At 40.1% G+C, this 18078-nt stretch overlaps 1 protein-coding gene across 1 annotated transcript in view; it reads right to left on the bottom strand.

Moving 5' to 3' along the window:
• cspg4 (chondroitin sulfate proteoglycan 4) overlaps window positions 1-10423 on the bottom strand; it is an 85769-nt gene extending 75346 nt beyond the window's left edge. Inside the window, exon 1 of the mRNA XM_015038587.1 lies at window positions 10221-10423. Within this exon, the coding sequence (XP_014894073.1) occupies window positions 10221-10296 (76 nt within the window). The 5' untranslated portion in view covers window positions 10297-10423. The remainder of the gene's footprint in view (window positions 1-10220) is intronic.
• Window positions 10424-18078: the final 7655 nt, after the last annotated feature.

Raw genomic sequence — 18078 nt, 5'->3', positions numbered from 1 at the left:
ATGGCTCCTTTGAAATGATGACACTCGCCGTAAACAAGTAGGAAATATCCTAATGGTTAATCCCTCCGGGACAAACCGAATGATTAATTTCACAAAAGCTCTTCTGTTCTTCTTTTTATCCAGCAGATAAAAAGAAACAATGGCAGGCACAAAAAAAAGAACGCATTCATCTTCAGTCAAAACGATAAAAACAGACAGTCCTCTCTAAAAGGGAAGAGAGAAAATCAGAAAAGAAAAGCCCGTGGAGGCCGTTCATATCGAGGCATCTGGTCATGCATAATTCCTGCTTATTGAAAGCTTGGCAGTCCTGCGATGATGAGAATTTTCTCTGGAGTTTTCATTTTGGGCACCAAACTCCCCAAAAGCTCTTATCAAGAATAAACATGCAATTCTGCTGCTGCTGCAGTGAAAACAGGGGCGAATGTTTTCTCTTTGTTGTTGTTTTCTCAGGGTCACAGCACACTTGGATTAAAAAAAAAATAATGTTCTGCCCTTGGTCAGTGCGCCTCAGCACAGCAGGTACCCTGCCTGATCCTCTACCTGTAGCTTAAGATGTAATTCATGAAGTCTAAGAGCAGCAGTGTTGGTTTTATCCACCCTCTGTGTTGCTGCGCGTACTTATTCTTAAAAAAAAAAAAAAAAAAAAACTAAATAACTGCAAGATTGACTGGATGGACAAGTCAAACTCTGACTCAAATAAATCCCCTGAAATTTCTACTTTGAGGCTGTAGATCTTGAACATTAGCTTATAGCAAGATCCACTTTAATGGCAAATTTATGCTAGCTGTAAAGCTACATTAGCTATCTTCTGACATCACTTTGAAAGCAGAACATATAACTTTAAAATGATCTAAATTGTGTATTTCTGCAGGCTTTCAACAAAGTTTCCAATTTAACATTCAGTACTCTTCCAGAATTAATTTTATGATACATTTTTGATACATTTATAGACATTTGAGTACATAACTGTTCACATATGCACAGAGCTCAAACTATCCCAAGATAATAAAATAAAAAATATAACAGGAGGAATTTCAATGCTTTGTTTCGTTTTGGCAACTAAAGTCCTGATCAGGTCCGTTTCAAATTTCAAAAATAAAATAAGATCAGGACAAAACTAAATGAAAGATGATGGATCAAAGATGAAGGTCATCATCTAACTTTGAATTAATCTTTATTTTTTCAGAAACTTGATGGAATGTAATATAAAAAGCAACATACACAAAGTGAAACTTTATCTATACCCAGTTTTCTTTTTTATTCCCCCACTTGAAAAATAATAAGAAAATCCAATTCAACACTCTTCCGGACATTTAACGCACCAGAGCCTCTGGGTTTGCTCTACTTTGACAGAAACTCCACAGACGCCATATTTCTTGGGAGAAGCGACGGCTGTTGTTTTTCTTCTGCTCATAATCGTACCGTGTGTTTTCCAGGCTCTGCTCTGTGTTTAGCGTCACCCTTTGATTAGAAGTTTTTTTTTTTTTTTTTTGTCGATCTGTTATGACTGCGCGGTCACAAAGCTCTGGACCGCGTTCAGACGTGCAGGGAGTCCAAACCGGACTGTGGTGGGACCGGTGTGGCTCGGGTTTGAAGGTTTAAGTTCACCACTGAAACGACAGAAACACTTGGAGGTAGAAAATAATCCTGTTTTCTTTTCACTGCATGTACCCGATTAAGTTGCCTTGACATTTATTTACATTTATTATTTAGCATTAATTTGCTTCACTGTTTTTTTTTTTGTACAAATTATCTTAAAAAAGCACACCTTTAGTGTCACCAGTGTTTACTTTTATGCGTGAACTTTGGTAATCTGCCAATTAAAATGAGCTGAATATGGATCCAGGCAGCAGGTTTCATAGAAAATCAATTCTAGACCCATAAACTATAACCACCAATGACTTTTATTTACTTTTGCAGAACCTTTTCTTGTAACATATGTATTATTTGACAAATTGGTACATCACTCAATTTTTTTCTCATCAAATTCACTGATAAATTTGCTTAATGGAAATTCACTAATTTTGAAAAAACTAAAAAGCTTTTGTTTCCAGTTAGGTGTTTTTTTTTTTTTTTTTGCCGTATTGAAATAGATGAATTTCACAAAACTGTAGTAGAAACATTTTCTTCCCATCATGCTAGTCACATGATCAACAGCCAGATGTTCCCGCTGGCAGAAACGACAAAAAGATGACAGGAAGTGGTAGAAGGATGGCTTGCTTTGTTTTTTTTTCCTGACATTACACAGTTCATAAAAAGTTTTGTATTATCCGAACTCATTGAATCCAGAGCTCTTCTGTAAAATCGCCAAAACGCCGCATATGTAGGCAGGGCTTGTTACTCCAACACCTGAATAAGACGCCAACGTCTCCTCTGATGGATGATGGCAATGAGCGCCAGCTCCAGGGCTGAAACATTAATAATTCTCATGTTTACATCTGATTTTTAACGACTTGTCATGTGAACAAACTTATTCTCATTTGATTTTAATTTAATTTCTGATTCATCAGAAACACCGCAATTGCAAAATTGTGTTTTCCACTTCCACATTAGCAGAATATTGACACAGATCTGCACTCATTCGTAACGGAAACGCAGCTACCGTCTTTCTCCCGCTCTGTTGATTTCCTTCTTCACTAGAAAAGTTGAGTATTATCCTCTCATGCGGTTTGGACCTCCTGTTGCTGCTGCTGTAGGTAACACCGTGCCCCTAGAATGCATGAAATAACATGGCTACAAGGTAATCACAACAATCTGAAATCCCAAATTGCCGCTTATGGACCTTGAATCTGGGTGTAGCCCATTTGTCACGAACTGCTGCTCAAGCATTTTTTTGCTGCCGACGTAAAAGAGGTTCCAACAACGAAGGAGCGCCGCCGCGAGACGCCCTTTGACCTTCCCCCTAGCATCAGAATCCGGGCCCGTGTTTATGTAACAGAGTCTTTTGTGTACACGAGCGGGCTAAATGAGGTCTATGTGTGGGCTGCGTTCTCAGCAGATCAGAGCCCCAAAATATAATCCGAGCAGCTTGCCTTTGACAGCCAGCCACCTCAAAGGGAGCAGCGCAGGGAAAGATCATCTGCCAAGGGAAAACAAGTCCTCAAGGCGAGGGATGTGTCTCTTCTTTCTTTTTTTCTTTTTTTTTTTTGTTAAGGCTGCTGAATCACAGTGAGAATCAACCGAGCGCTTCCACTTTTTCAACTCTGCAAGAACTTTCAGCAGGAATAGCAAAGCAGAATTGATCTCTTTGTTTGGAAAGAGGTTCATCTGGCACATCTGTGGAGGACGACCAGATGGCTTCAGCTTCTGTTCCCCCCACCAAAGAGCGATTCTGTCCAGCGCTACATGAGTCACACTTCATGTTTGCAGATATGGCCGTCTATCGCTGCAGATATCATCGCTTGGCGCTTCCCATGTGACTGATAAAACACGAGATACTGCAGAAGACGTCGGAGCGGGAGGGACGGAGACGGTCACAGTCATCCCACTAAACAGTCACAATGAAACCAACGTTCACAAGCCAAATGCCTGGCAAATGCTTGGTTCGTAACTAAAATCATGCACTGCTTGGTACACAGTGACAGCTCTGCTGAACATTTCATTTACTGGCATAAGGAGGAGAAAAAGGTCTTGAGTTTCCCTGTTGTGTTGACAAAGTCGGCTAATTAAGACTCGTCGTCAGGCTGAATGATGACGCCCGGTAACGAATGTGTGGCAGAAGTTTCCACTGGTTGAAATTGTGCAGCAGCAATTTGAGTAATTAGAAAAAAAAAATCAAAAACTGAAAATATAAATGACTTCTAAGCGCTGTGAGGGCTACTGTTAGCTACCCATTAGCTGCTAACAATGCTAAAGTTGATGTCTGGGCTGTTTTACAGTTTCTTAATGAGGCTGGACGGCTCTCTAGTTTAATATCTATAATACTTAGTTATCAAATTTGGAGTGGATTATTCTAAAATGATCAGAGATTCCTTAAGAGACAGTTTGGGAACTGTAAAATTCTGATTTTAACAGCTTTGACATAAAGCACTTTTAATGCTTTTCTGAGAGTTAGATATTTAGAAAATCTGGATACCTAAAATGTCACCAGACCTGGTTGAAGTGAACTCCAGAGTTCGGTTGAACTGTGGTCCGATTTGTTGGCGGACCAGAATTTGCTTTTTTGATCCACATCAGAGTCCAGTTGCGCGTTCATATCCCCCCAAACAAACCAGACTCTCTGGACAAACTGACCGGAGTTAAATTAAAGTGGATTAAGCTGGTCTGGTGTGAACGCACCCTTAATTGTTCTACTTAAAGATCAAAGTACATGCAAGACAGTAAACAAAATCTCAACACGACCAGTATAAACAGAAATATTCAAGGTTTCCAATCATTTGTATTCCCAAATGTAACCTATGGCCTTGAGTGTTTTTTTTTTTTTTTTCTTTTCTGGGGGATTTGTGAGTGTTCTGCCTGCGGCAGCTGCTCATTCACTAATCTGGCCTCGCTCCAGGGCTAGCCAAATTTACTCGGGAGGATAAACTGAAAAAGTTTTTTTTTTTCTCCAAATGATCCAGAACTCAATTTGCAGATTCTAACCAGCCACACGTGGTACTCTCACGTTTTATTTGTTGTGTTCGGTCCAACTTCTATTAATAAGATGCTTAAATAAGCTGCCTAAACGTATTGGCTCGTGTTTAATTGTTTCAAGGTTAGCTCAGTTTTCACAAATATAGCAGGACGGAGCAGCTGTGGTTGTAATTAAAAGAAATGAAAGAATACGTGACGTGCCGTCTCGTTCAGGCACTCTTTAGCATTTCTTTTTTGCAGCCGAAATGGTTATCCGACCGAAGTGGTGTACTTGGATGACCATGCACTGGAGTTAGCATGTGTTGCGTGTCAGGGACACCTTGACAGAAGTGAGAGCGTTGCTGCTACAGGAATCCAGCCTTTTTAGTAAGTCTACTCTGGGACCCGATCGTTGCATTTACAGGGCTGCTTACTTTGTGGCTGCAGGTTGGAGGGTGAGAGGAGGAAATCATCCTGTAGGGAAGAGATGAAGTTAGAAAGAAGGAAAAAGCAGGGTGAGGCTGGCTGCTCACACAGACAACTTTAGCTTCTCAGCTTCAAGGATGTTTGCCTCGGGCCAGAATGCCCCAAATATAGTTAATAAACCATGACTCCCTGAAACTTTGTGTCTGAAAGTGGCAGCCAGAAATGTCAGGCTAGCAGTGAGGGAGTTACATTACGAGAAATAATATCAATATTGATTGCTTGAGCGATGTTAGAAGGGGGTCTTGCTTTCATGAAGCCGAAAGGACAAGCTTGTCAGCGAGCAGCATGTCTCCTGGACAAAATGACTCGCGCTTTGAGGAAACGCTAAAGCACAGAAACCTCTGGAGTTCATATAGAAACCAACGTTTTGAAATGAAAAACCTGGCTCATTTTCAATCGTCGCTCGTTAATATTTAATGCGTTCTTTGCCTCACAGAGCTGAAGAGGGAACATGTTCTTCGTTCACTCATGAACAGATGCTGCAGCGTAGAAGGAAAAAAAAATGTCCAGCTCCTCTCTTTAGATTCATTATGATGGTTCCAAACCTTTGCTGACATCTGGAGCTGCACCCATCTTAGCTAAACCTGTTGGAGACCGTTCACATCAACAAAGAAAGTTCTCTTCGACTTGGTTTGGAGATTTTAAGTTGGTTTTGGCAAAGTATGGTTAAAATTCCCACCGATGTCCAGGTGTATGTAATGGAGAAAGCAGACCTTCACCTTTACGCAAAGATTTAGGAAAGAACAAAATATGTTCCCTCTGAAACGTCCTCACATCGACTGTATATACACATGCATAACTTTTCCACTCTTAAGCTGCCGTATGTCATAATTTGGTCAGTTTTGTCCATTATTATGGATCAAAAGTTGGTGAGACGACGAAGGAGCAAAATGACAAGCACACCTTCTAGTCTGGCTCGCTGTTGTAGAGCCCTGAACGTCTTCAAATTTTATTCATAAATACTATTTTTTTAAATGCTTTTTGACATATCACATAAAAAAAAGTTGATGAAACAGCAAAATTCAGAAAATTGTCCTAAATTTCACACATTTTTGCTGGAGGTGGTTTTTGGATTTTGCGAAAGAGTGAATGTGCAAAAAAGGGAGACAGAAACACGTTTTCCGAATAAGTTCTGATGCAGAAAACTTTCCAGTAATAATTTTTTTAAAAGTCTCAGTATCATCTCTGATCTGAATGGAGGCTTTGCAGCGCTTCTGATGCTCAGAGTCTGAGAGATGTTCCCCGATTTCAAAACTTTAGCTGTCGCTTGTTATTCTGGTCTCCAGTGCGGCTGCAGACTGTGTTCAATATCAAAACATTGAGATATTTGATTGACGCAAAAATGGGTAATCCATACTTGTGTTCATAATTTAATTGTTAGGTACATGTACATGCTTCATGTGTGATTGAACCATATGGATTCTCTGTTCCACCTGTTGAATGTGAATTAAACCAGATGAAAATGAAATTGAAGTTGAATTGAATTATTTTCATTTTAAAATGACGGGTAAGAATGGATCACGACAACTTTTTCAAAATGGCGGGCAGGGAAAAGGTGATGGGAGACCCATTGGTAAAACTCACCTTTTAAAAATTATTGAAACCGATTCAAGTTTATTTGTGAAAAAGTAAACCAATAGGCTCCATCTGCCAGGCATTGATTGCATAAAATCTTCACATCCATATGGGATCACTCATATTTCAACCCAAACGCACAAAATGGGTTTAAATGGGTAAAGCAAATTTAAGACGCTGTGGAAGCTTTGTTAATGGGGCAAGAAAAAAGTGATGACATGTTCACTGTCTGCAGAAAAGAGTGGCAGCAAGGAATCCAGCTCCAACATGTCACTCGAACACCATCAGACTTCCTGTTTTTACCAATGCAGCAACAAAAAGAGAAACTGTCACCATACCAACCAAACAGGCGTGTTTGGATCGGAAACATCCGGCCGGCCAATTTATTATTACTTTCTCTCTCTCTCTCTCTCTCTCTCTCTCTCTCTTTTTCTCTCCCTTATTCCGCCGAAAGGATGAACCTAAATGGTTGCCGAGGAGACGCAGAGGCTGTTGAGATGTTTTGAAGGAAAAAGTTGAAACAGGAACATGTCATGTCCAATTTTAGATGGGGCTATGATAAAGTGAGCATCCCCTGATGTGGAAAAGTGCTCTCACATGGTTGCTCAACGCATCGCGGCACAGCCTGTCTCCTTCTGAGCCATAAAAATGTCACTTTTACATTTCACAGTAGAGTCATATCAGCATCTCAAAAGTTTGCAGGATAGTTGGTATCCATTAAAGCAGCAATGTCATCTCTTACAGGTATAATAGTGGAGTCAGCCAGGCGCTTCTCAGTGAGACTGGATTACAAAAAGTCATTTTGGAGGGCCGTTTAAATTATGTCCATTTCCATCAAGCATTTCTGTTTGCAAATGTGATCATTAGTCAATTAAAGGTTAAACTCAAAGAACATTAACTTCTTTTATTTTGGTAACAAATCCTACCTGAATGTTTTAATTTGAATTTTGCTAAAATATTAACTACTTTTGTTGGTATTAAGTGTCCAGCAGAGAACAGTAAGGTTGATATGTACACACAAGTTCTGTTTATAAGCAATAAACAGAACTTGCTTATAAACAAGCAAGTTTATAAGCAAGTTATAAACTTGCTTATAACAGTCATAAGACTGGATCCAGTCTTATGATTGGATCCAGTCATAAGACTTCAAAACAGAATGTAATCTTGTGTCCAGCTTTAGCTATTTTACCAATAGCGCTAATGATAATGTCAAGCAAGCTTGCTAGCAAGTAAAGCTTCTTGTTACTGTGGTTGCCAAGGAAACACCCCACCCTGTTAGAGTAAATTTCAGAAAACGTGTATCCATTTTGAAGTATTTGCTAAAACCTCTTTATCATGAGGTAGCCATCACTGAAATGTAGCTATGGCTACGTTTAGCATTTCTATCTGTTTATTTTTGTCACAATACTAAAACTCTGAAGCAAACTTACCAATAAGACACACGTTACAGCAAATGAGGAGAAAGTTCATTACATTAAATTTACCTATTTTGCAAACGGTTTATACCTTAATCATAAAACAGTTCTTATTTGAGGACGAAGCTTATGACCTATTGATATAATGAACTAGAAAATACCTAATGTAGTTTGGCAGGTACATTTCATAAAAAGGTTAAGCTATGAAATCTGTTCTGTAAAGGACTTGGTGACGCCTACATTGAAACACAACTACGGTGCCTGTATGCCTTAGAAACTCAGAGTCAGACTTTCCACCAGGGGGAAACTATAACTTCTCCACACATGAAGACTTTTTATGACGAGGGAGGCTCACTGCTTCATCTGAACAACTTCTGCTCCTGGGCAAGATGTTCCAGGACCAGACTGGTACAAACAGAGCCCTTAATAACAAGGAAGGTGACAAAAAAAACAACTGAAGAACAAGAAAGTGTTAACGTTCTTATTGACTTTTTTTTTTTTTTTTTTGCATAAGCGCTCATCTGCAGCTTGTGGTCGGCATTGTGTGGCGCGACCGGAGCCCCCAGAATCTAATCAGCAACTTGGCACATCTGGTCAGCATTAGCATTTAGCTCTCCGGGGTCAGCGGGTGGGCTTTGTCACACTGAGGAGGCAGGGACGCTGTAAAAACAGAAAATCTTACCAAGTATTTTTGTTTCTAGTGCAAATATCCCAGTAGACTTGAAATTAGACAAAACTGACTTATAAGTAACTTCTCAAGTTGCACAAGTACATTGTCAGTGGAAACCCAGCAAATTAAATCTGGTTTCGACGCTTTGGCGTAAGGGATGGTTCTACAGACAGCGTCTGTAAAAAAATGTGGAAAACACAGGTTTTTGAACACTTTCCAAGGCTCCACAGATTGCATCTACTCCATCATCTACCCAGACAGCACAGCTACTGTAATGTTTGCGCCACACTTAAACTGCGCCTCGCCAGTTGCCAGCAGACATAATTCAGCAACTCTCCGACAAGCCGCCGTTGGGTCAACGCGCCGCAAACTCTTCCAGCAGAGGTGTCACCGCCGTTGCTTCGTTCAGCAGGACTCATCTGCAAATGAGCAACCATGAGGGGACAATGGCTCTTTTTTTCATGCCTGTGATGAACTGATCACAGTGCGGAGAAAAAAACCGAGTCCAACTTCCCATGTGAGCTTAGATTCGGTGTCACCAAATCAAAGCGGTATCCCCGTGTTCTGATCAAAGTCACTTTTCTTTTTCCTCCTCCTCCGCACATCAGCTGCCAATGAGTCTCTCCTGGAGAGGTCTGGACAGGAGTTAATCGATGTGGGAAGCGCGCTGACACTTTGGAGACGAGGAGGGGGAAGCAACGGACTCAACATCTGTCCGAGCCAAAGACGGTTTCACAGTTTTCCTGCTGATGTTGTATGTTGGTGAACCGACTTGCCGCTTTTGAATCCCACTGCCTTTTGGCGTTGTCGTGTCATCAAGAAAGTATACCTGTGGCACTTCACACCGTCTCTATGGGAACATTGTATGGGCCTCTTTCATGAGGCAGCCCACCTCCCTTACACACGCACGCACGCGCGCACGCACGCGCGCACGCGCGGCCTTTCCCACACGTTCATAGCCCTGCTTTCCCTCTCTCACTTTCATCTCTTCTCTCCGGGTGAATGAGGAGCCGCTCTGCCCTGCTACTGCACACTTCTCTTTAAAAGAGCCATTCATTGCCGCCAACACAGGGCACCTATAAGCTCAGAGGGCTTCGGCTGCGCTGCCTCCAACCTTTTGGCGATGTGCAAACACTTTCAAGAAAAATACAACCCAGCTGCAGGCGAAGAGAGGCAAAAAGAAGAAGAAGAAGAAGAAGAAGGAGAGAAAACTTAAAAGGATTAGAAGAGAACAGATGTTGTCTCAGACCTCGGACAGGAGTCAAAACAATGACACGTCTTTCTAGCAACGCGTGAAGTTTCAGCACAATGAATGACTGAGAACGTAGAGAATTTCATGAGGTCCATCTTTTACAAAAAGAAGCAGCATCAAGGTTGAAATCAGTTCAGTTGAAGTTTGAGGCATTAGCTCTCCTGCCTGTCATGCCTGTGAGGTACGGGGGGATCTGATGTCCCGCCTCGTACATCATCTCTGACCGGACAGGCGGCTGCAGGAGCGAACGGTGATTTGCGGTGGCGCTTACCTCCGTGCGCGGGGCCGGGCAGGCAGAGCAGCAGGGTCACCAAGGCACCGACCAGGACTGGATGCAGGGCTCGCATGGTGTTTTTTTTGTTGTTGTTGTTGCTCAACGTTAAGTCCTACACTCTCACGTTAAAGACGCTCCATTCAGAAGAGACTGAATGAGTTTCCAGTCTTTTTGGGGGGGTTGATCTGCTACAGGATACTTCTCTATGTGAAAGGGGCAGGGCTGGGGTGGGACTGCAAGAGGGACGCCCTCCTTTTTTTTTTTTTTCTTTCCTCCTCATCTCCACACACACTCACACACAGACTTAGATCTCTGTGAGGCTGGAAAATCATATGCTGCTTCTTTCTGCCGATCCAGCACTCAGACACTCCCAGTCGAGCAGCCTGTTGATTTATTTGGCTTGTGTCTAAAAGAAGAAGTAAATCTTATTAATACACACACATGCTACCCGTTGACAGACGTTGGTTTAGAGGCCTCACACCAGTCTGTCCTCTCTGTTTTGCTCTCAATTCCCGCATTTCATTGCAAATGTGTGAAAAACTTTGTTCATATTCTGCAATTGTCGAAAAAAACACAATTCCATATTTGTGGTGTTTCCCTTATATGAGAAATACAATTTGAATCATCATCCTCCAACCACTTCCTGTCGTTTTCTTGATCATGTGACTCGTGTGATGCGGAAAACAGCTCTGAAACGTTTTAGCGGAAAACCAGAACTTTTTTGAAATTTCGCGTTGCCATGAAGCAAAATAATTTTCGAAGCGTCAAATCGCACATTTATATGATCAGTGGAAGCATAGCTTCTGTTCCCACTGCAGATTTCTATAACTCTCTTCTTTTCATAATCACACCAGGCATTGAGTGCAACAGAGAATCAACCTTTTACTGTTGAAGACGAATCGTGTTTGCCAACTCTTCCTGGTGCTTTATCTTCCAGACTTTCTCTTGATCGATGTCTAGCTTTTCTGAGATTTTCTCCTACAGGCCTGAGGCCTTAGCTAATTAGACTCAAACCCAATCAAACAGAGGTGGGCCACTTTGGATCCACGTCTTCTCCGTCAAAAGACTAAGGACGATTCAACAGCGTCGGGCGATCACGCTATCCGAGACTCGTCTCATGGCAGACTTTAATTGAGGTGAATCCCGTCTGTGATTGTTCTCCACTTCTCTTCTTTCTCTTTCTCTTTTTTTCTTTTGGTAATGAACAAGCGTGTGCACTCCACGAGAGGATTTTCAGCCTGGATATAAAAATAAAAAAAAACGATAGTCGGAGTTCGCCGTTGGAGCCTGAAGATTCAATTTCACCTGTCGCTCAGGCGGTTGGCTCGCAAATTATTCCTCATTGGTTCCCACGGCTGGAGACGTGAGTGAGCAATTAGAATTTCTCTGCAACTTCTTGACTGGAGTCCACGAAGCTCAATTAGGCTTCCCTCTCAGCTGTACATACAGTTCTTTGGAAATGATGCCCCGAATAATTGGAATGTGAAGAATAAAAACACGGAGAGTCTGTTTTTTTTTTTTTACTATCTACTAGTTTGAATCCTCAATCCAATGAACTTTGACCATTTAAGCTGATTCCTCATGTCTGTACAAAATGACAAAATATGCTTGTATTACTTTGAAACATGACTAAACATAAATTATGTTCCTTTCATTTTGCTTATTAAAGCTGCAGTAGGTAACTTCTGTAGAGAATGTTGCATTAAAAGTCCATTAAAAGTGTAATTATTTACCAAATGACACTTCATAAACATTCATGATGAAGACTCCTTCATTTTAAAGATATTCTGTCATATTCCATTTTTATTCAGGAATGCTTTTTATCAATTGATTTAGTTATCGATGTACAAGTGTCCCACGTGAATGCACCAAGTATAGTGTGAATTGAAATCTGTCAAGATGACGGACGAGCTTCAGATCTTTCCGTCAACTAAAAACAAAAAAAAAGGTCCAATACAGAAAATATTCCATTAACGCGACCCCTGGTGTCAGTCTTACGCACACGCCTTCAAATGAGGTGTTACCAATAAAAGTTACGTTATTATTTATCTTTAATCATTTAAGGTTTGTGTTTGTCAAACATCACGAAGCAGAACATCAACCTTCAGGCCTTGTTTAATTGACGGAGGGGCGTGGCGGGTCTCCGAGGATAGGAGGTGTGGAATCATGTCCTGGGTGGACGTAGCTCCGCCTTCAAGACGTTGCTCCTCCTCAGCTCCTCAGACTAGCCAGCAACAATTGGCAAACACCTGGTGGTTCTGTGTGTCTTCAGAGCTCATTAAACAAACTGGTTCTCAGTGAAACGCTGGTAAAAACGACGGTAAAGGGTTAATGGAGGAGCCATGTTTTGATGATTTCCTGGGCGGAGTTTCTTAAAGAGACAGAGGCCCAAATTCAAGGCATTAAAATATGAAGTCATGTTTTTTATATATATAGCATTTTTATAATAACTGAAGGTAATATGCTTTATTAACTGTGCTATAAAGTTACTCTATGTGCCTGGAAAACACATAATACCGCCCTTTTAAATGTACAAAAGGGCAGTATTTTTTTTTTTTATTTTGTAAAAAAAAAAGAAGAAAATTTTCTTTCTATCTCCCAATTTTGTGCTAATTCTGTTGATCTACCACATAAAGTTTGTGGTTTTCTTATAACAAAGTGTGAAAAACCTGAAGTGGAAAGAATATTTCTGCTTTCAGCCCCCAAATCAGCTCTCTGTCCTGAGGTACCACTCTCACTCCTTCTCTCTGTCTCTCTCTTTTTTTTCCTCTTTTTTTTAGTAAACAAACATAAAAACACTGATGGCCCTTCAGCTCCCTCCATTCCAAGAAAGCATTAGCTGCAGCGTCTGCGAGCGGAGCTGTGAAAAACACACACACACGCACACACACACACACGGCTCACGTAATGGGACACTGTTTATTGCAAACAACCTTTCCTGACACCGCAGCAGCCTCCTTGATTATTTCAGCATGACACACACTACAATTAAAAAAAAAAAACTGAAAAAAAACAGGGCTTCCTTTGAGCCTCGGCCAACGGTTTGTGTGGATGACATGCTCCTCGCCTCCCCGAGGAAGCAGAACTTTCCCTGGAGGGATGTCACCCACTGAAGTGAGTGGGAGCCGGTGCAGGATGCGAGAGCCCGGGTTGAGGCTTATGCAAGCCACGAACATCAGTGACCCCCTTTAGCTGGAGCGCCGCGCATGACGCAAACCAAGGTGCAGAGAAGCCGCCTTTATTAGTGGAAGTCGGTTCTGTTCATGAGGAGGCTTTGGGGGTTTTTAATAATGCATCGGCATGCTTTGATTAAAGGTGTCGTGTGGAGGCTTGTAAACAAACAGGGTTCTGTTTGCATTCAGCCACGCATTCCAAAATGCATTATATGCATCCTCCAGCCTTAAAAAAAAAAAAAAAAAACATGTTTAATGTGTTTCCAACCTTACCAAACATCTGCTCGCCCCCCCTTTTTTTCTTTTAATCTTTTAAAATCTCTTATGTTTGCATCAGCAAGCACCGATTTCCTTTTGTTTTGTTTTCTTTCTTTTGTGGCTGTTTTTATGGCGGCTTTGTTTCATTTTACGGTTTAATTTATTCCCCTCTAACCAGATGCACGGGTCAAATTCTTGTAGTTGTGGAAAAGAAGTAGAAAGCTCAATCAAACATTGTACAACAAGTAGTGGTGAGAATGAGGACGCACACTGATGCTACTCAAAACACATTTTACACTCTTAAAAATAGTTGGGTTAAACACAATCTAATCCAATCTGGGTTACTTTGCTGACCCAACAGAGGGTCAAATATGAATCCATTTGTGGGTTCCTTAACCACAACAGGACTGACCCAAAGTATTGGGTTAAGCTGCAAACACTAAATCTTACAGTGAGGAATAACCCTATTAAACAATTATATGTTAGTTAAAATGAAAGATCTGTATTATTACTTTATTCCTGCATGAAAGCAATCAGAAACAAGAGTCTTACATATAATAACAATTGAATTGTTTGGGGTGCCATTTGTAAAGTCAGCAGCATTTTTGGCATATTTAGCTGAAAATATGCCAAATGATAGAGAAAAAAAGGTCATATTTTCACTATGTTGGTAATACATTTATAAAAATGTCACAGTTCCAAACTAAATTATTTAATTCACAAACTAAATATTTAATTTGCAACTTAAATATTTAGCTAAAAATTAAGTATTTACAATAACTAAATTAAATATTTTAATGTTCTAAAGTAAATATTTTAAAACTAAACATTTGATTTTCAAACAAAATTTTTTTCCAAGCTAAATATTTACCTTGCTAACTAAATATTTAGGCCACTACCTATTTAGCCTAGTAGCTAAATATTTAAGTTGCTAGCTAAATACTTAGCTTGTACTTAAATAGTCAGGTCCTAGCTAAATATCTAGCTAATATCTAGCTAATTTTGCTTGCCTCTAAGCGGAAGTGGAATATCAAAATAAAAGCTGGGTTTAAATAAACTCTGCTGCTGGCTGAGTCCATTCTTCCCGATGTGTCCAACATGTTAGCTGAAATTTAGAGCATTCCATTTTAATCGCAGTACAAGCCAGAGCACTTCCAGCTCATGTTTATTCATCCTGAAGCTGCTTGAGAGCGGCTATCGAAGTTTAAAGCTTCCTGTTTATTCATTCGCAAGAGAAAATAATTTATATAAAAATGAGCTGGTGTGTTGCCTGTGTAAAAACTTTGATAGCAGCTCTACAGAAACTAAAGAGTGAGTCAAAAATGATGTTGTCATGACGAATTCCAAAGTGGACATGTTGAACCTAGCTAGTGCTAGCCAGAGCCATTGTTTCAGAAATGGCAGCCGGTGATGACGATGCTTCTTCCAGCTTTTTCTCTTACCCAACAAATTCAGTCAGATTTATCTCACCTTGTGTGTGACTGAAATTGTCTGACATGTTGCCTGACATCTTAGGAGAGTTATGATGTTTTAGTGAACAGGATTACAGTACCACGACTCTTCAGTGTAGTTTGTTTGGAGCTCTTTTACTTGCATCTGACCCGAGTTGGCACAGCAAGACGGACACTTTATCTCTCGTTCTGCTGTTTGGGAAGTAAACCTTTAATTTGCTAATACACATAATTTCCAGAACTTTTGAATTGCAATAGCTAATACAATAGATTAAACAATGTAAAATAATAAACGCAAACTGATTTATTGGGAGTCAGTTCAGCTGCTACAATAGTCAAGTTAGTGGTCAATGTTTTTGCATGGTGTATTGATTTTAATAAATCTTGGACTTTGGGTCATTTTATTAGAGACTAAACGTTTTACAGACACAGCTCTATTGAGTGTTTATTTGCAGTTATTAACTTTGCCAGACCTCTTAGTGTCTTTGTTATGCATAAATACCAATTAGTTGGTCGCTGGTCAGAGTAAATGTTTGCCATGTCAAAACAGCAACAGTGTTCAAAACTTCACACTTGTTCTGAGAAACGATCTTTCTGCTTTTGTTATGGTCTTTGGGTTTTTGGCTTGTGGTTATTCTTATAGGTTATTTATGTTTCATAGTTTCTGTCATTAGTTCTTCCTGTGGGGTTGTTTGGGGTTTCCTCTTCTGAATACTTATATTCATAATCCGTTCTTCAGATTTTTCCCGTCTGTCTACTTTTTTATTCAATCATTTCCTTGTGCACTTATTTCAGTTAGCCTTGTCATATTCAATTGAGTTTCCTATAACAGTTCATTTCCTTATTTCTAGTTTTATTTGACTGTTATTGTCTACTAGATGTTGCTATAGTAGTTATTTCCTCCTTTACAGTTTCTCAGTGTTACGCTTCTTCTAAATGTGTATTTGTTTTTCTTAGATTGCTGTTAGTTCTGTTTCTCCTTTTGGTTCCAGTTCATATTTCGTCTCAGTTCAGTTTTTTCTATGACTCCTACCTCAGCTTCCTCACATCTATTCCATATTTTATTGTCAGTCTTCTTGTTTCTGATGTTGCTTATTCCGCTTATTTCTCTGGTCGTTTCTGGCTTATCTTTGTTTTGGGTTTTTTTGTGTCAGATTCTTTGTTCTGTTTTTTTATTCCTTAGTTTTTCACTTCTTTTACTTTTTTGTTCTTTTCATGTTCTGCCAGGACATCTTAAATTTCCCGCTTTTGGGACTAATAAAGCATTGTCTTATCTTAGCCTTTCGTAACTTATCTTAATTTAGCTTATCATAGCTTAGCTTAGTTTAGCTTATCGCAGCTTATCTTATTTTAGTTTAGCTTATTTTACCTTGTGTTGTCTTATCTTAGCCTTTCTTAACTTATCTTACCTTATCTTAGTTTAGCTTAATTTATCTCACCTTCTAATAAAAGTTTGTTTAATGGCAAACTAAAACTTTGAAACCTTACATTTCTGAATGGGAACAAATGTATTAGTTATGGAGAATGCACATCAGCTGACTTGTATAAACAATTTACTGATGCTTATTATAAAACAAGCAGTTTTGGACTTCAAACTTCAGTTGTGCACCACAATATACTGCTAAAGCTGGGAGAGGATGAAGAAGAGGTAGCAGAAGTCATGTAATTATTCCTCACAAAAATAAAAGAGAATTCAAATGTTGGACGGCCAATATTACACATAACAGGAAACCCAAACTCTGACGCACAGAAAATGCTTCGTTTAACATCCACTTTAGTGCTCAATTTACTGACTTCCTCTCTTCCAGTTCAGTCTGAAGCACAAAATGTTGGTAAGTTTCACAAACATTCATCCATTAATGCATAAAACGACATGGTGCAACATTTGCATCAGTTTATCTGTCACAGGAATGTAGCTTTACATTCAAACCCACAGAGTTCTTTACATTTTCTCACTTTAAGAGACGAAGCAAACACACAGGGTATTCCATCGTGCTCAGGCTCTCACTTTGCGAGTCAGACATCTTCCACCTTTCTGCCGCTGATCCTCCAGAACCTTACATGTACATGGAGCGGACGTGAAGAGGAGGCCGCTGACGGAGACCAGAGTGATGAAATACAGATCCACCTTCTGTTTTCAGTAACGCAACAAACCCGGATCTCCACATGCGATGCATAACGAGAGAGTGTGTTGGTGAACAGGAGACGAGGTTAAAACCTTTTTGCTGTAAAGGAGACATTTCGTTTAAGAAATCATGAGATTATGTCCTATTTATCTATACGCTGACCTGGTCAACATGAGAAATAGTGAAGTCTGTACCTTAAATAAAAACAGTTTCTAACTTTATAAACCTACAGCTCCCTCCTTAAATATGAGCAAGCATGAGAATGTGCTTCTCATGCTTTCCAGGGTCAAATTTCGTCAATTTGACCTCAGAAGTGGGTCAAGTTTACAAAAATATTAGCAGAGATATTTTCATATTGGCGTGTTTATTTTCTTTGTATGCATTCTTTTTACTGGCCTGGTCTGGCCACCGATATAGAGATTACCTTTCCACCCCAAACAGTTTGAGAACTTCCATCTTGAGGTCACCAAGTCGCCATAGCGACTACTTACTTGAAGGATTTCTAGACATCTTTAACAGCGGTGCTAATCACTGCAGAGAGGGCTGTATGATCCACTGTCAGAATCACCGGTGTTTATTGGATCACATACTTTTCTCCTTATTAACCAAATCGTCTCAAGTTGTGTTTGGCTTTCACCGCAGACTCAGATATCATCTGCGTGTGTTCCTTCGGCTGCTGGGCCAGACCGCCACTAACTCTCCAGACTTGATTGAACTACAGAAAGCATGTCAGTGTTATTCGAAACCGCTCTTTTTTTTTTTTTTTTCCACTCTCACGGTGGAAAGTTTAGCTTAAATTGCTTGAAAATTTACGGCGACCTATTTGCAAGATTGTGATTTTAATGCT

This window comes from Poecilia latipinna, unplaced genomic scaffold (assembly GCF_001443285.1).
Source record: "Poecilia latipinna isolate Pla-1442-1.1 unplaced genomic scaffold, P_latipinna-1.0 Scaffold447, whole genome shotgun sequence".
In the NCBI taxonomy this organism is placed as follows: domain Eukaryota; kingdom Metazoa; phylum Chordata; class Actinopteri; order Cyprinodontiformes; family Poeciliidae; genus Poecilia; species Poecilia latipinna.
Note: the sequence above shows the minus strand (reverse complement) of the source record. Positions and strands in the feature narration are given on the sequence as shown.